The sequence below is a fragment of the Telmatherina bonti genome, assembly GCF_933228915.1.
Source record: "Telmatherina bonti genome assembly, chromosome: 16".
NCBI classification, from domain to species: Eukaryota; Metazoa; Chordata; class Actinopteri; order Atheriniformes; family Telmatherinidae; genus Telmatherina; species Telmatherina bonti.
In genome coordinates this window covers 3599827-3619166 of record NC_136614.1, presented here as the reverse complement: position 1 = coordinate 3619166, position 19340 = coordinate 3599827, and the positions used below count along the sequence as shown (strand labels likewise).

General features: G+C 51.4%; 1 protein-coding gene across 1 annotated transcript in view; it reads right to left on the bottom strand.

Annotated features, from left to right (window-relative positions):
* cfap61 (cilia and flagella associated protein 61) overlaps positions 1 to 19340 on the bottom strand; it is a gene marked incomplete at both ends in the record, with an annotated part of 124152 nt that overhangs the window by 42438 nt on the left and 62374 nt on the right. The window contains 7 exons of the mRNA XM_079255675.1: positions 5306 to 5433; positions 10773 to 10901; positions 13499 to 13705; positions 14145 to 14222; positions 14594 to 14720; positions 14822 to 14961; positions 16370 to 16409. Coding sequence (XP_079111801.1) covers positions 5306 to 5433; positions 10773 to 10901; positions 13499 to 13705; positions 14145 to 14222; positions 14594 to 14720; positions 14822 to 14961; positions 16370 to 16409 — 849 coding nt within the window. The remainder of the gene's footprint in view (positions 1 to 5305; positions 5434 to 10772; positions 10902 to 13498; positions 13706 to 14144; positions 14223 to 14593; positions 14721 to 14821; positions 14962 to 16369; positions 16410 to 19340) is intronic.

The following is a 19340-nucleotide window of genomic DNA, read 5'->3' as shown; positions in this document are numbered from 1 at the left end:
CACCCGTCATCCACCCATCATCCATCTATCATCTACCCGTCAGCCACCCGTCATCCACCCATCATCCATCTATCATCCACCCGTCATCCACCCATCATCCATCTATTATCCACCCGTCATCCATCTATCATCCACCCGTCATCCACCCATCATCCATCAATCATCCATCCGTCATCCACCCGTCATCCATCTATCATCCACCCGTCAGCCACCCGTCCTCCACCCATCATCCATCTATCATCCACCTGTCAGCCACTTTTCATCCACCCATCATCCATCTATCACCCTCCCGTCATCCACCCATCATCCATCTATCATCCACCTGTCATCCACCCATCATCCATCTATCATCCACCCGTCATTCACCCATCATCCATCTATCATCCACCCATCCTCCACGCAGCATCCACCTCTCATCAACCCATCATCCACCCGTCATCCACCTATCATTCATCTATCATCCACCCGTCCTCCACGGATCATCCACCTATCATCAACCCATCATCCACCCGTCATCCATCTATCATCCACCCGTCCTCCACGCATCATCCACCTATCATCAACCCATCATCCACCCGTTATCCACCCATCATCCATCTATCATCCACCCGTCATCCACCCATCATCCATCTGTCATCCATCTATCATCCACCCATCATTCATCTATCAACCACCCATCATCCATCTATCATCCAAACATCATCCATCTATCATCCACCCGTCAGCCACCCGTCATCCACCCGTACTCCACCCATCATCCATCTATCATCCACCCGTCATCCATCTATCATCCACCCGTCCTCCACGCATCATCCACCTATCATCAACCCATCATCCACCCGTTATCCACCCATCGTCCATCTATCATCCACCCGTCATCCACCCATCATCCATCTGTCATCCATCTATCATCCACCCATCATTCATCTATCAACCACCCGTCATCCATCTATCATCCACCCGTCATCCAAACATCATCCATCTATCATCCACCCGTCAGCCACCCGTCATCCACCCGTACTCCACCCATCATCCATCTATCATCCACCCGTCATCCACCCATCATCCATCTATCATCCACCCATCATCCATCTATCATCCACCTGTCATCCATCTATCATCCACCCGTCATCCACCCATCATTCATCTATCAACCACCCGTCATCCACCCATCATCCATCTATCATCCACCCGTCATTCACCCATCATCCATCCGTCATCCACCCATCATCCACCCATAATTCATCTATCATCCACCCTTCATCCACCCATCATTCATCCATCATCCACCCGTCATTCACCATCATCCACCCTTCATCCACCCATCATCCACCCGTCCTCCACCTATCATCCACCCGTCATCCACCCATCATTCATCTATCATCCACCCGTCAGCCACCCATCATCTATCCGTCCTCCACCCATCATCCATATATCATCCATCTATCATCCACCCGTCATCCACCCATCATTCATCTATCATCCACCCGTCATCCACCCATCATTCATCTTTCATCCACCCGTCCTCCACCCATCATCCATCTGTCATCCATCTATCATTCACCCGTCATCCACCCATCATTCATCTATCATCCACCCGTCCTCCACCCATCATCCATCTGTCATCCATCTATCATCGACCCGTCATCCATCTATCATCGACCCGTCATCCACCCATCATCCATCTGTCATCCATCTATCATCCACCCGTCATCCACCCATCATCCATTTATCAGCCACCCGTCATCCACCCATCATCCATCTATCATCCACCCATCATCCATCTATCATCCACCCATCATCTTTCTATCATCCACCCGTCATCCACCCATCATCCATCTATCATCTACCCGTCAGCCACCCATCATCCATCTATCATCCACCCGTCATCCACCCATCATCCATCTATCATCCACCCGTCATCCACCCATCATCCATCAATCATCAACCCGTCATCCACCCGTCATCCATCTATCATCCACCCGTCAGCCACCCGTCCTCCACCCATCATCCATCTATCATCCACCTGTCAGCCACTTTTCATCCACCCATCATCCATCTATCATCCACCTGTCATCCACCCATCATCCATCTATCATCAACCCATCATCCACCCGTCATCCATCTATCATCCACCCGTCCTCCACGCATCATCCACCTATCATCCACCCATCATCCACCCATCATCCACCCATCATCCATCTATCATCCACCCGTCATCCACCCGTCATCCATCTATCATCCACCCGTCCTCCACGCATCATCCACCTATCATCAACCCATCATCCACCCGTTATCCACCCATCATCCATCTATCATCCACCCGTCATCCACCCATCATCCATCTGTCATCCATCTATCATCCACCCATCATTCATCTATCAACCACCCATCATCCATCTATCATCCACCCGTCATCCACCCGTACTCCACCCATCATCCATCTATCATCCACCCGTCATCCACCCATCATCCATCTATCATCCACCCGTCATCCATCTATCATCCACCCGTCATCCACCCGTCCTCCACCTATCATCCATCTATCATCCACCCGTCATCCACCCATCATTCATCTATCATCCACCCGTCATCTACCCGTCATCCACCCATCATTCATCTATCATCCACCCGTCATCTACCCGTCCTCCACCCATCATCCATCTATCATCCACCCGTCATCCACCCATCATTCATTTATCATCCACCCGTCATCCAGCCATCATCCATCCATCAATCATCCATTCATCCATCTATCCATCATCCATCCATCCATCCATCATTCATCCATCTATCATTCATCCATCAACCATCCATCCATTCATCCATCATCCATCCATCCATCCATAATCCATCTATCATTCATCCATCATCCATCCATCCATCTATACATCATCCATCCATCGAATCCATTCATCCATCCATCCATCCATAATCCATCTATCATCCATCCATCATCCATCATGCATCCATCCATCCATCCATCATCCATCTATCATCCATCCAACCAATCATCCATCATCCATCATACAGCCATCATCCATCCATCCATCCATCCATCATCCATCTATCATCCATCCAACCAATCATCCATCATCCATCCATCCATTCTTAACATCATCCACCTATCATCATCCACCCATCATTCATCCATCTATCAACCATCCATCATCCATCCATCAATCATCCATTCATCTATCCATCCATCCACCTATCATCCATCCATCTATCATCCATCCATTCATCCATCCATCCATCCATCATCCATTCATCCATCCATCCATCCATCCATCATCCATTCATCCATCCATCTATCATCCATCCATCCATCCATCCATCATCCATTCATCCATCCATCCATCCATCATCCTTCATCCACCTATCATCCATCCATCCATCATCCATCCATCAATCATCCATTCATCCATCCATCCATCATCCTTCATCCATCCATCATTCATCCATCCATCCATCATCCATCCATCCATCCATCCATCCATCCATTCATCCATCATCCATCCAGCCATTATCCATCCATCATTCATCCATCTATCATTCATCCATCATCCATCCATCCATGATCCATCTATCATTCATCCATCCATCCATCATCCATCCATCCATCCATCATCCATCCAGCCATTATCCATCCATCATTCATCCATCTATCATTCATCCATCATCCATCCATCCATGATCCATCTATCATTCATCCATCCATCCATCATCCATCCAGTTCCTTTTCTCCTAAATAAATTTTACATTTAACATGGGTTTTCATTTCATCCTGAACTTCCTCCAGACCCTCCATGTTGGATTGTCTTAATGGATGGGACTTCTGCATCTGGCTGACAGCTCCTGATCATCAAACCTCCTCGGTTTGGGCCTGTGTTTGTCAACTGCTGACGGCATAAACCATCTGTTAGGATGCAAATGACCTTTTTGTTGCATCCTGGAGGTCATCATACAGTTGATAGCAGCAGCTGGCAGCCTTATTGTTCCATTCCCGCTTTGCTCTTATCTCATCTGGATGGAAAATCATCACCCACCAGCTTCGCATCGACAGCAGCAGGAGGTCAGACGCTGCTGAACACATCCACACGTTGACTCTTTACACTGTCACCAGTCCAGCCGAGTGAATGGACATTATGTTGTTCCTGAAGAACCAGGGGGGTGATTGGGAACCAGAGGGGTTGTTCAGGAACAACCAGCAGGTATCTGTATATACACAGGCTGCTTGACTTCCATGGAGATATGATGTGTTAAGGTCTGGACAGTACAGTTCTATGCTGCAGCATCCAGAAACACAGAAATAAGTCTCAGAAAATATTTTAATGAAATTGAAATACAAGAGACTTGACTTTGATTCAAGCATCTTAGCAGCAGTTCCAAACCAGGTGACGTCAGCTCATCCAGCCATATCTCTGCTCAGGACGGGAAACCGTGGGATTTTTCTCTGTTAGTAAAATGATCTTCGATATAAGTTCATGTGATGTGGGGATGGACTCTGGGTTAGCTCGGTTATCAGCTGGTGGCAGGCAGCAGCGCTGTACGCCCATCAAAGCACCCGAGACCCCTTTATCTGTCTGACCTGACCCAGCTGGTGATGGAGCTGCTGCTGGGCTCGATTCAGGCAGCACAATGAGACCAGTGTTGGGCTGGGGGTGGGGGGGGGGGGGGGGGGGGGGGGGGGGTATTTGGACAAAGCTGATAAGGGGGACCCCAGCAAGCCAGAACTGACCCATCTTTCACCCTCTGAATGTGCTTCCTCCTCAGCGTTGGTTCAGCGGACACTAACAGCCTCATTAGTCAACTCATTAGTGGCAGCAAACACAGATCACTGCAGAAGATCCCTGAAGCGGGGTGTTAGAGTCGGGGGGGGGGGACTGGCCCGACTCCACAGCAGACGTCTCACAGCTGCATGCAGCAGTAGCACCACGTCAGCCTCTCTGGTTGCCAGGCAGCTATCTGCTGCTTTTCACGGCATACTGGAGCGTTAATCTCCCCCAGATGTCACCTGTATGACTGCGTTCCAGGTGAGGGAAATAAAGAGCTTCCATTAGACCTCCTGCATCATCTTGTCTACGGACAAATAGGTCAATTTCATCTCCAAGGACGGCTTCTCATCGTGCTGCATCAGACGTGAACAATACATGTATGTAAGCTTTGGTTTATGTAATAAATCATTTGTATTTAAAGAAGCAAATTCTGTAAAAGATGAACCTGTAATCTGGTTATATGTGACGTTGGTCCTTTCTACCGCAGAAGTCCTGACGGATCTGACAGAATTCAGGTTCAGACTCACCTCAAACAAAGCACCTCCAGGAAGGATAAAGCCGTGTCCGACGCTCCCACCACCACAATCCTGGCGTTGATGGTGACCTTTGGCTCCAGTGTCAGCTTCCTGCTGATGAGGCTGAGAGCAAACGGAGGCTGAGAGGAAAGAAGAGAGAAGGAGGTCATGTTTCATCCTGAAATAATCCAGTAAACGTGTTTCCATCATTCAGAACTCAGACATGAAGGCAGGACACAACACTTCCCCTGCCTGCAGGTTGCTCATAAGGACCATTAAATCTGGCCATCAGATGTTTCCAAACAGGCTTCAACACAACGTTTCCACTGCTTTTATGTACATATGACCCAACACTTTCTTCCATGTGTAAAACATGATCTGAGTGATGTGAAGCAGCTAAAGTGACATGTCAGGTTTCTTCGTGCAGACAGCTGATTGTCCTCTGCACATCTCACCAGATGAAAACATCAAATATGTTTTGGAAAAATATATCAGACACCATGCTATTAATATTCAAAGTACATATAAAAAGCAACAAAACATTGAATTAAAATGCAAAAAAACCAAAATCAGGCTTGTTGAAACGTGGCCTGAAGACGTGTTCCACTGCTTAGTAAAATATCTGCAGAAGATGCAGCTCTTCCTCTCCGGAGGAAGCAAGTTCTACAACAAACTGAAAGGCTTCATCAGCTCTGTGTTTTAACCTGCTATGTGTGGCAGAAGAGAGTTAGGACTCAGTAGAATGCTGTGACATGTAGGAGATCAGCTTTCTCTTCCCGCTGCTCCGCGTCTTCCCGCTGCTTCCCGTCTTCCCGCTGCTTCCCGCTGCTCCGCGTCTTCCCGCTGCTTCGCGTCTTCCCGCTGCTCCGCGTCTTCCCGCTGCTCCGCGTCTTCCCGCTGCTTCCCGTCTTCCCGCTGCTTCGCGTCTTCCCGCTGCTTCGTCTTCTGCTTCGCTGCTTCGTGTCTTCCAGCTGCTTCGTCTTCTGCTTCGTGTCTTCCAGCTGCTTCGTCTTCTGCTTCGTGTCTTCCCGCTGCTTCGTGTCTTCCCGCTGCTTCGTGTCTTCCAGCTGCTCCGCGTCTTCCAGCTGCTTCGTCTTCTGCTTCGTGTCTTCCCGCTGCTTCGCGTCTTCCCGCTGCTTCGCGTCTTCCCGCTGCTCCGCGTCTTCCCGCTGCTTCGCGTCTTCCCGCTGCTTCGCGTCTTCCCGCTGCTCCGCGTCTTCCCGCTGCTCCGCGTCTTCCCGCTGCTTCGTGTCTTCCCGCTGCTTCGCGTCTTCCCGCTGCTCCGCGTCTTCCCGCTGCTTCGTCTTCTGCTTCGCTGCTTCGCGTCTTCCCGCTGCTCCGCGTCTTCCAGCTGCTTCGTCTTCTGCTTCGCTGCTTCGCGTCTTCCCGCTGCTCCGCGTCTTCCAGCTGCTTCGTCTTCTGCTTCGCTGCTTCGTGTCTTCCCGCTGCTCCGCGTCTTCCCGCTGCTCCGCGTCTTCCCGCTGCTTCGTGTCTTCCCGCTGCTCCGCGTCTTCCAGCTGCTTCGTCTTCTGCTTCGCTGCTTCGTGTCTTCCCGCTGCTTCGTGTCTTCCAGCTGCTTCGCGTCTTCCCGCTGCTCCGCGTCTTCCAGCTGCTTCGTCTTCTGCTTCGTGTCTTCCCGCTGCTTCGTGTCTTCCCGCTGCTTCGTGTCTTCCAGCTGCTTCGCGTCTTCCAGCTGCTTCGTCTTCTGCTTCGTGTCTTCCCGCTGCTTCGTGTCTTCCCGCTGCTTCGCGTCTTCCAGCTGCTTCGTCTTCTGCTTCGCTGCTTCGTGTCTTCCCGCTGCTTCGTGTCTTCCCGCTGCTTCGTGTCTTCCCGCTGCTTCGTGTCTTCCCGCTGCTTCGCGTCTTCCCGCTGCTCCGCGTCTTCCAGCTGCTTCGTCTTCTGCTTCGTGTCTTCCCGCTGCTTCGTGTCTTCCCGCTGCTTCGCGTCTTCCAGCTGCTTCGCGTCTTCCCGCTGCTCGGCGTCTTCCAGCTGCTTCGTCTTCTGCTTCGCTGCTTCGTGTCTTCCCGCTGCTTCGCGTCTTCCCGCTGCTTCGCGTCTTCCCGCTGCTCGGCGTCTTCCAGCTGCTTCGTCTTCTGCTTCGCTGCTTCGTGTCTTCCCGCTGCTTCGTGTCTTCCCGCTGCTCCGCGTCTTCCAGCTGCTTCGTCTTCTGCTTCGCTGCTTCGTGTCTTCCCGCTGCTTCGCGTCTTCCCGCTGCTCCGCGTCTTCCCGCTGCTCCGCGTCTTCCCGCTGCTCCGCGTCTTCCCGCTGCTTCGTCTTCTGCTTCGCGTCTTCCCGCTGCTTCGCGTCTTCCCGCTGCTTCGCGTCTTCCAGCTGCTTCGTCTTCTGCTTCGCGTCTTCCAGCTGCTTCGTGTCTTCCCGCTGCTTCGCGTCTTCCAGCTGCTTCGTCTTCTGCTTCGCTGCTTCGCGTCTTCCCGCTGCTTCGTCTTCTGCTTCGCGTCTTCCCGCTGCTTCGCGTCTTCCCGCTGCTTCGCGTCTTCCAGCTGCTTCGTCTTCTGCTTCGCTGCTTCGTGTCTTCCCGCTGCTTCGCGTCTTCCCGCTGCTTCGCGTCTTCCCGCTGCTCCGCGTCTTCCCGCTGCTCCGCGTCTTCCCGCTGCTCCGCGTCTTCCCGCTGCTTCGCGTCTTCCCGCTGCTCCGCGTCTTCCCGCTGCTTCGTCTTCTGCTTCGCTGCTTCGTGTCTTCCCGCTGCTCCGCGTCTTCCCGCTGCTTCGTGTCTTCCCGCTGCTTCGTCTTCTGCTTCGCTGCTTCGCGTCTTCCCGCTGCTTCGCGTCTTCCCGCTGCTTCGCGTCTTCCCGCTGCTTCGTCTTCTGCTTCGCTGCTTCGCGTCTTCCGCTTCGCTGCTTCGCGTCTTCCCGCTGCTTCGCGTCTTCCCGCTGCTTCGCGTCTTCCCGCTGCTTCGCGTCTTCCCGCTGCTTCGCGTCTTCCCGCTGCTTCGCGTCTTCCAGCTGCTTCGCGTCTTCCCGCTGCTTCGCGTCTTCCCGCTGCTTCGCGTCTTCCCGCTGCTTCGCGTCTTCCAGCTGCTTCGTCTTCTGCTTCGTGTCTTCCCGCTGCTTCGTGTCTTCCCGCTGCTTCGCGTCTTCCAGCTGCTTCGTCTTCTGCTTCGTGTCTTCCCGCTGCTTCGTGTCTTCCCGCTGCTTCCCGCTGCTTCGCGTCTTCCAGCTGCTTCGCGTCTTCCCGCTGCTTCGTGTCTTCCCGCTGCTTCGCGTCTTCCCGCTGCTTCGCGTCTTCCAGCTGCTTCGTCTTCTGCTTCGTGTCTTCCCGCTGCTTCGTGTCTTCCCGCTGCTTCGCGTCTTCCAGCTGCTTCGTGTCTTCCCGCTGCTTCGTGTCTTCCAGCTGCTTCGCGTCTTCCAGCTGCTTCGTGTCTTCCCGCTGCTTCGTGTCTTCCCGCTGCTTCGCGTCTTCCCGCTGCTTCGCGTCTTCCAGCTGCTTCGTCTTCTGCTTCGCGTCTTCCCGCTGCTTCGTGTCTTCCCGCTGCTTCGTGTCTTCCAGCTGCTTCGCGTCTTCCCGCTGCTCCGCGTCTTCCCGCTGCTTCGCGTCTTCCCGCTGCTTCGTGTCTTCCAGCTGCTTCGCGTCTTCCCGCTGCTTCGCGTCTTCCAGCTGCTTCGCGTCTTCCCGCTGCTCCGCGTCTTCCCGCTGCTTCGCGTCTTCCCGCTGCTTCGCGTCTTCCCGCTGCTTCGCGTCTTCCAGCTGCTTCGTCTTCTGCTTCGCTGCTTCGTGTCTTCCCGCTGCTTCGCGTCTTCCCGCTGCTCCGCGTCTTCCAGCTGCTCCGCGTCTTCCAGCTGCTTCGTCTTCTGCTTCGCTGCTTCGCGTCTTCCCGCTGCTTCGCGTCTTCCAGCTGCTTCGCGTCTTCCCGCTGCTTCGCGTCTTCCCGCTGCTTCGCGTCTTCCCGCTGCTCCGCGTCTTCCCGCTGCTCCGCGTCTTCCCGCTGCTTCGTCTTCTGCTTCGCGTCTTCCCGCTGCTTCGCGTCTTCCCGCTGCTTCGCGTCTTCCCGCTGCTTCGCGTCTTCCCGCTGCTTCGCGTCTTCCCGCTGCTTCGTCTTCTGCTTCGCGTCTTCCCGCTGCTTCGCGTCTTCCCGCTGCTCCGCGTCTTCCCGCTGCTCCGCGTCTTCCCGCTGCTTCGTCTTCTGCTTCGCGTCTTCCCGCTGCTTCGCGTCTTCCCGCTGCTCCGCGTCTTCCCGCTGCTTCGCGTCTTCCCGCTGCTCCGCGTCTTCCCGCTGCTTCGTCTTCTGCTTCGCGTCTTCCCGCTGCTTCGCGTCTTCCCGCTGCTTCGCGTCTTCCAGCTGCTTCGTCTTCTGCTTCGCTGCTTCGTGTCTTCCCGCTGCTTCGCGTCTTCCCGCTGCTTCGCGTCTTCCCGCTGCTCCGCGTCTTCCCGCTGCTCCGCGTCTTCCCGCTGCTTCGCGTCTTCCCGCTGCTCCGCGTCTTCCAGCTGCTTCGTCTTCTGCTTCGCTGCTTCGTGTCTTCCCGCTGCTCCGCGTCTTCCCGCTGCTTCGCGTCTTCCCGCTGCTTCGTCTTCTGCTTCGCTGCTTCGCGTCTTCCCGCTGCTTCGCGTCTTCCCGCTGCTTCGCGTCTTCCCGCTGCTTCGCGTCTTCTGCTTCGCTGCTTCGTCTTCTGCTTCGCTGCTTCGCGTCTTCCCGCTGCTCCGCGTCTTCCCGCTGCTCCGCGTCTTCCCGCTGCTCCGCGTCTTCCCGCTGCTCCGCGTCTTCCCGCTGCTCCGCGTCTTCCCGCTGCTTCGCGTCTTCCCGCTGCTTCGCGTCTTCCCGCTGCTTCGCGTCTTCCCGCTGCTTCGCGTCTTCCAGCTGCTTCGCGTCTTCCAGCTGCTTCGCGTCTTCCCGCTGCTTCGCGTCTTCCCGCTGCTTCGCGTCTTCCAGCTGCTTCGCGTCTTCCAGCTGCTTCGCGTCTTCCCGCTGCTTCGCGTCTTCCCGCTGCTTCGCGTCTTCCCGCTGCTTCGCGTCTTCCCGCTGCTTCGCGTCTTCCCGCTGCTTCGCGTCTTCCCGCTGCTTCGCGTCTTCCCGCTGCTTCGCGTCTTCCCGCTGCTCCGCGTCTTCCCGCTGCTCCGCGTCTTCCCGCTGCTCCGCGTCTTCCAGCTGCTTCGCGTCTTCCAGCTGCTTCGCGTCTTCCCGCTGCTTCGCGTCTTCCCGCTGCTTCGCGTCTTCCCGCTGCTTCGCGTCTTCCCGCTGCTTCGCGTCTTCCCGCTGCTTCGCGTCTTCCCGCTGCTTCGCGTCTTCCCGCTGCTTCGCGTCTTCCAGCTGCTTCGCGTCTTCCCGCTGCTTCGCGTCTTCCCGCTGCTTCGCGTCTTCCCGCTGCTTCGCGTCTTCCCGCTGCTTCGCGTCTTCCCGCTGCTTCGCGTCTTCCCGCTGCTTCGCGTCTTCCAGCTGCTTCGTGTCTTCCCGCTGCTTCGTGTCTTCCAGCTGCTTCGTGTCTTCCAGCTGCTTCGTGTTCTGCTTCGCTGCTTCTGAACCCACCTGTTTCTCTATGATCCGTCGAGATGGCATGTTGATGCCAAGCTCCTCCAGCGGGAAGATGATCTGCTGTCGAGGACGGATGGGGACGGCACATTTCAGAACAGCAAGCGGAGAGTGGACACAGGAAGTCTGAAGGGAAGAGAAGGACATGATGAATTCAGAGAGAGAGAGGAGGAAGACATGATTAGGAGAAGAAGCGGCTGATTAGTTAACTTTTGCTTCATCATCATCTTGGTTTATGAAGATAATAATCAGAGGAAGTGGAGACTCTGCATCAGTGCTTCCTCTCCTCTCTGGTTGTGAAGAGGTGGATAATAATAATGTGGGAAGTCAAACACAAATCTAGCCCAGATGCAGGTTTAACCTTGTGGAAAGAGGAGCCCACCACTCCCCAAGACAACAGGAAATATGTCTGAAGCAATGTGAACAGTGGATGCTGCTAGTCCGAAACCTGGATGAGTGGAATGTGGAAAGTAAACGAGTAAATCCGAAGGAGTGATGAGAATCAGACAGCAGAAGAAACAAACCAGTTTATCCCAATTTACACCCAGTTTACACGAATTATACACCCAGTTTACACCCAGTTTACACCAGTTTACAGCAGTTTACACTCTGTTTAAACCCATTTTACACCCAGTTTACACCAGTTTACCAGTTTACACCCAGTTTACACCAGTTTACACCCAGTTTACACGAATTATACACCCAGTTTACACCCAGTTTACACCAGTTTACAGCAGTTTACACTCTGTTTAAACCCATTTTACACCCAGTTTACACCAGTTTACCAGTTTACACCCAGTTTACACCAGTTTACACCCAGTTTACACCAGTTTACCAGTTTACACCCAGTTTACACCAGTTTACAGCAGTTTACACTGTTTAAACCCATTTTACACCCAGTTTACACGAATTATACACCCAGTTTACAGCAGTTTACACTCTGTTTAAACCCATTTTACACCCAGTTTACACCAGTTTACACCAGTTTACCAGTTTACACCCAGTTTACACCAGTTTACCAGTTTACACCCAGTTTACACCAGTTTACCAGTTTACACCCAGTTTACACCAGTTTACAGCAGTTTACACCCAGTTTACACCAGTTTACAGCAGTTTACACCCAGTTTACACCAGTTTACAGCAGTTTACACTCTGTTTAAATCCATTTTACACCCAGTTTACACGAATTATACACCCAGTTTACACCCAGTTTACAGCAGTTTACACTCTGTTTAAACCCATTTTACACCCAGTTTACAGTAGATTACACCAGTTTACACCCATTTTACACCAGTTTACAGTAGATTACACCAGTTTACATCCAGTTTACACCCGTTTTACACCCAGTTTACAGTAGATTACACTCTGTTTAAACCCATTTTACACCCAGTTTACACGAATTATACACCCAGTTTACACCAGTTTACAGCAGTTTACACTCTGTTTAAACCCATTTTACACCCAGTTTACACCAGTTTACATCAGTTTACCAGTTTACACCCAGTTTACACCAGTTTACCAGTTTACACCCAGTTTACACCAGTTTACCAGTTTACACCCAGTTTACACCAGTTTACCAGTTTACACCCAGTTTACACCAGTTTACAGCAGTTTACACCCAGTTTACACCAGTTTACAGCAGTTTACACTCTGTTTAAACCCATTTTACACCCAGTTTACACGAATTATACACCCAGTTTACACCCAGTTTACAGCAGTTTACACTCTGTTTAAACCCATTTTACACCCAGTTTACACCAGTTTACACCAGTTTACCAGTTTACACCCAGTTTACACCAGTTTACCAGTTTACACCCAGTTTACACCAGTTTACCAGTTTACACCCAGTTTACACCAGTTTACAGCAGTTTACACCCAGTTTACACCAGTTTACAGCAGTTTACACTCTGTTTAAACCCATTTTACACCCAGTTTACACGAATTATACACCCAGTTTACACCCAGTTTACAGCAGTTTACACTCTGTTTAAACCCATTTTACACCCAGTTTACACCAGTTTACACCAGTTTACCAGTTTACACCCAGTTTACACCAGTTTACCAGTTTACACCCAGTTTACACCAGTTTACCAGTTTACACCCAGTTTACACCAGTTTACAGCAGTTTACACCCAGTTTACACCAGTTTACAGCAGTTTACACCAGTTTACAGCAGTTTACAGCAGTTTACACTCTGTTTAAACCCATTTTACACCCAGTTTACACGAATTATACACCCAGTTTACACCCAGTTTACACCAGTTTACAGCAGTTTACACTGTTTAAACCCATTTTACACCCAGTTTACAGTAGATTACACCAGTTTACACCCATTTTACACCCAGTTTACAGTAGATTACACCAGTTTACACCCATTTTACACCAGTTTACAGTAGATTACACCAGTTTACATCCAGTTTACACCCGTTTTACACCCAGTTTACAGTAGATTACACCAGTTTACATCCAGTTTACACCCGTTTTACACCCAGTTTACAGTAGATTACACCAGTTTACACCCAGTTTACACCAGTTTAACCCAGTTTACACCAGTTTACACCCAGTTTACATCAGCTTACACCCAGTTTAACCCAGTTTACACCAGTTTACACCCAGTTTACATCAGTTTATACCCAGTTTACATCAGCTTACACCCAGTTTACATCAGTTTACACCAGTTTACACCCAGTTCACACTGATTGGGGGGCCTCCTGTGGACTCACCTGTTGGCTGTGGTGGGGTGGGTAGACTCGGTGGTACAGGCAGGATCTGTGGGCCATACGCAGGACCTCTTTAATCACATGTCTGGTGAGGTTCTGGAAGCAGCATTTAATGACAAAATGGCGGATGACGGCGTGCTCCTCGTAGCCATGATAGCTGAAGTAGATGAAGTTCTCGATGTTGTAGTGGGCCCGGAGGTAGTCCACATCCTGGAAACCACAAACAAACATCTCCTGAACCAAGCATGAAGTTTTCCAAGCTGTTGGCCGTCCAAAGCGTCCCACAGTGGGGCGTGGAGCCGACGTCTTCGCTCTTTTTAACTTCACGCAGTGGTTTCTGAGCCTAGAGCTAAAGATTTACAGATAAACAACTGAAACCATGATAAACACTCCTGCTTGTTCCTGATTGGCTGCAGCAGTTGTTGATCTGATTGGGTGTCATGATGTCCTCAGAGTGAAGCAGTACACGTGAAAGCAGCTGTAGTCAGGCCTGCATGTGGTTTATCTCCCCTCCTGGTTCCTCAGACCAGAGAACAGGATCAGGGACATGAGTAGGTTTAAATTCCCAGACCTGCATGCTTTGTCAGGCTTCTTCTAGATGCAACACATCACCTTCTACTTCTACAAGAAGTCTCATCCCAACGTATACCTGCTCATCTCCGATGATGACGATGCCCACAACCCGACCGTCCACCTGAGCAACGAAGGCCTGCAGCAGCACTGCATCCTGGGGAAAGCACACGGTTAAAAAGTGTCGCCGAGCTGACTGAGCATGCTCAGACTGCAGGTCCGGGAACAGTCATGAAGTTCCACACACACACACACACACACACACACACACACACACATAGGTCCTCCTTCTCTGGGGTTTGGACTGATCTGGGTCCACATGATCCAGATCAGTCAGCGTGTTTCAGGTAAAACAAACGGAACAGAGAAAGCACCGTGGGGAGCTGACAAGCCAGACATTCCAACCAGACGTCGCCGCCACAGGGGACCAGCGGTCGGCTCGAGGTTACCTGGAGTCTATGTGTGCAACACAACTATGTCTCAGCTCGGACAGTCCCCCTCTCTGCAGGGGTGTGTCTGCAGACTGACCGGATCCGCCTGGGTCTGGTAAAAGGAGTCCAGGTCTTGCAGAAGGAACCCATTCCGGTCCAGATCCCTTACGAGTCCAGAAACGGCCAACCGGTCCTGGACCAGGGCTGCCCTCACCGTCACCGTGCTGCAGAGGGAACAGGACACCTGACCGAGTCGTCAGACTCATGGAGATAATGACCCGCCTCCACCTCATCAACGCCCAATCAGGGAAGAGTCCAGACCCACCTGGGTTCAGTCCTGCGGAAGACATACATGTCTTCCCCCTGCATGGAGCTGCTGGGACAGGACGGGACCTGGACCGCGTTCTGCACCAGGGGCAGGTCAGGACAGCATGGGGGGACGGACACCACGCAGTAGCTCACATGCTGAAAGGATGGAGGCGGGACAGTGACTCAGGTTACCTGCAGACAGGTGAGTTCAGCACGGAGCTGCTGCACCGTCACACAGACACACTCATTTCAACTTTATTTATATGGTGTCAGGTCACGGCAACGCCATCTGAAGACGCTTAACACACTCACACCATGATGAACCATCTATCCTTCATCATCATCATCATCCTTCATCATCATCATCACCCGTCATCCTTCATCATCATCATCACCCGTCATCATCATCATCATCATCCATCCATCGTCATCATCATCCTTCACCATCATCATCATCCATCATCATCTTCATCATCATCTTCATCATCATCATCATCTTCATCATCCATGATCATCTTCATCATCATCCTTCACCATCATCATCTTCATCATCATCATCATCATCCTCCTTCTTAATCATCATCATCATCATCGTCATCATCTTCATCATCATCATCATCTTCATCATCCATGATCATCTTCATCATCATCCTTCACCATCATCATCATCCATCATCATCTTCATCATCATCTTCATCATCATCATCATCTTCATCATCATCATCATCTTCATCATCCATGATCATCTTCATCATCATCCTTCACCATCATCATCTTCATCATCATCATCATCATCCTCCTTCTTAATCATCATCATCATCATCGTCATCATCTTCATCATCATCATCATCTTCATCATCCATGATCATCTTCATCATCATCCTTCACCATCATCATCATCCATCATCATCTTCATCATCATCTTCATCATCATCATCATCTTCATCATCCATGATCATCTTCATCATCATCCTTCACCATCATCATCTTCATCATCATCATCATCATCCTCCTTCTTAATCATCATCATCATCATCGTCATCATCTTCATCATCATCATCATCTTCATCATCCATGATCATCTTCATCATCATCCTTCACCATCATCATCATCCATCATCATCTTCATCATCATCATCATCATCCTCCTTAATCATCATCATCATCATCATCATCCTCCTCCTCTCCTTGGGATGATCCACTTTGCTGGATTCCACAACAACCAACAGTAAAGTCTTTTTCTATCATATCTGTTTCTAATGAATGAAATCAAAACAAACATTAAAGTCTTTGAAGTGGTTCAGACTCCAGAGCGGAGATTAAACTGAATTCATGTAACAAACAGAATACGGTGATAAACGCGTCATGACCCTAAAAACCGCTTTGTTTTAAAATAAAGCTCGTGTTTTCATGACTAATCCCTCAGAATGATGGAGGATGTTTTACGTTTGCTGTAAAATCCTTCCCGGCGTTTTCTGCACCAGAAAACTTCATTTAAACAACACTTGCTTCTGGATACGGTGAAAAACACGGAGGAATTTATTTCCAGGGAGACGATACTCACGGGGAAGCGCTGGAACAGATACGTGATGCAGTCTGGTGATCTGAAAGAGAAGAACAGGTGAAGCCAAGCTCAGATCCCTTCCAGCAGGACTCATTAGCTCATGCTGATCCTCCATATTCACCAGCAGCTGGGAGGTGAGAGGAGCGCAGCAGGAGCCAAACAGCTAATCAGCATGATGAATGGCTGCCAGAAACTCCATGCTGTACTCTCCTCGGCTCGTCCACACAGGACACAGCATTTCTGCTTTTCCACATGAACTGGACGGAAGCCAGCAGATTTACAGAGTCATGGATTTTAACTTTTCATTTTATTATGAAACAAAACTTCATTTAAAAATGGAAAATTAACAAACTTCTGGCTGGTTCATTTGTTTGATTTTTAATCTCTTTCATTTCAGGCTTTAAATCTTTACTCTTTATTCAGTTTAATATAAAATTCTACTGTAGTTTTATTTATTACCGTGTTAGAACAGACGCATGTGTTTGAGCCAAACATCTGTTGGTTGGTCAGAATTCAGGAGAGATACGGACCTGGTCTGAAGAACTAACGGGTCTGAAGAACTAACGGGTCTGAAGAACTAACGGGTCTGAAGAACTAACGGGTCTGAGTTAGTTCTGCATGTTTATCACTGTAATGATTTCTACTGTTCTGATTTTATTCTCTTATTTCACACGGATCTGGTTTCTACTCTTATTCTGGAGGGTCAAAAGAGTTCCAACTTCCTGTCCAGCACACCTGGCTTTATGTTGACCCACCTGCTCCAGACCAGGGTCCAGACCAGAAACCAGACCATGGTCCAGACCAGGGTCCAGACCAGAAACCAGACCAGGGTCCAGACCAGAAACCAGACCAGAAACCAAACCAGGGCCTAGACCAGAGGCAGGACCAGGGTGCAGACCAGAAACCAGACCAGGGTCAAGACCAGAGGCCAGACGAAGAACAAGACCAGAAACCAGACCAGGGTCCAGATCATGGTCCAGACCAGAGGCCAGACCAAAAACCAGACCAGAAACCAGAACAGGGTCCAGGCAAGAAACCAAAGCAGAGTCCAGACTAGGGTCCAGACCAGGGTCCAGACCAGGGTCCAGGCCATAGGCCAGACCAGGGTCCAGATGAGAAACCCGACCAGGGTCCAGACCAGGGTCCAGACCTGAAACTTGACCAGGGTCCAGACTAGAAAACCAGACCAGAAACCAGACCAGGGTCCAGGCCAGGGTCCAGATGAGAAACCAGACCAGGGTCCAGGCCAGGGTCCAGACCAGAATCCAGACCAGGGTCCAGATGAGAAACCCAACCAGGGTCCAGACCTGAAACCAGACCAGAGTCCAGACCAGGGTCCAGATCAGGGTCCAGACCAGAAACCAAACCAGGGCCTAGACCAGAGGCAGGACCAGGGTCCAGACCAGAAACCAGACCAGGGTCAAGACCAGAGGCCAGACCAAAAAAAAGACCAGAAACGAGACCAGAGTCCAGACCAAAAACCAGACCAGAAACCAGATCAGGGTCCAGACCAGAAACCAGACCAGAGTCCAGACGAGGGTCCAGACCAGGGTCCAGACCACGGTCTAGGCCAGAGGCCAGACCAGGGTCCAGACCAAAAACCAGACGAAGGTCCAGGCCAGGGTGCAGACCAGGGTCCAGACAAGAGGACAGATCAAAAACCAGACCAGAAACCAGACCAGGGCACAGATCAGGGTCCAGACCAGGGTCCAGATCAGGGTCCAGACCAGAGGCCAGACCAAAAAAAAGACCAGAAACGAGACCAGGGTCCAGACCAAAAACAAGACCAGAAACGAGACCAGGGTCCAGACCAAAAACCAGACCAGAGTAAAGACAAGGGTCCAGACTAGCAAATCAGACCAGAAACCAGACCAGGGTCCAGGCCAGGGTCCAGATGAGAAACCAGACCAGAATCCAGACCAGGGTCCAGATGAGAAACCCAACCAGGGTCCAGACCTGAAACCAGACCAGAGTCCAGACCAGGGTCCAGATCAGGGTCCAGACCAGAGGCCAGACCAAAAAAAAGACCAGAAACGAGACCAGGGTCCAGACCAAAAACCAGACCAGAGTACAGACAAGGGTCCAGACCACGGTCCAGGCCAGAAACCAGACCAGGGCCCAGACCAGAAACCAGTCCAGAATCCAGACCAGGGTCCAGACGAGAAACCTGACAAGGGTCCAGACCACAAACCAGACCAGGGTCCTGACCAGAAACCAGACCAGGGTCCAGACCACAAACCAGACCAGGGTCCAGATGAGAAACCCAACCAGGGTCCAGACCAGAAACCAGACCTGAATCCAGACCAGGGTCCAGATGAGAAACCCGACCAGGGTCCAGGCCTGAAACCTGACCAGGGTCCAGACCTGAAACCAGACCAAGGTCCAGACCAGGGTTCATACTAGAAACCAGTCCAGAAAACAGACCAGGGTCCAGACAAGAAACCAGACCAGAAACCAGACCAGGGCCTAGACCAGAGGCAGGACCAGGGTCCAGACCAGAAACCAGACCAGGGTCCAGACCAGAGGCCAGACCAAAAACCAGACCAGAAACCAGAACAGGGTCCAGGAAAGAAACCAGACCAGAGTCCAGACTAGGGTCCAGACCACGGTCCAGGCCATAGGCCAGACCAGGGTACAGACTACAAACCAGACCAGAGTCCAGATGAGAAACCCGACCAGGGTCCAGACCAGGGTCCACACCGGGAACCTGACAAGGGTCCAGGCTGGGGTCCAGAGCAGAAAACGAGACCAGAAACCCGACCAGGGTCCAGGCCAGGGTCCAGACCAGAAAACCAGACCAGAAACCAGACCAGGGTCCAGACCAGAAACCAGACCATAATCCAGACCACGGTCCAGACGAGAAACCCGACCAGGGTCCAGACCTGAAACCTGAACAGGGTCCAGACTTGAAACCTGACCAGGGTAAAGGCCAGGGTCCAGACCAGAAACCAGACCAGGGTCCAGACCAGAA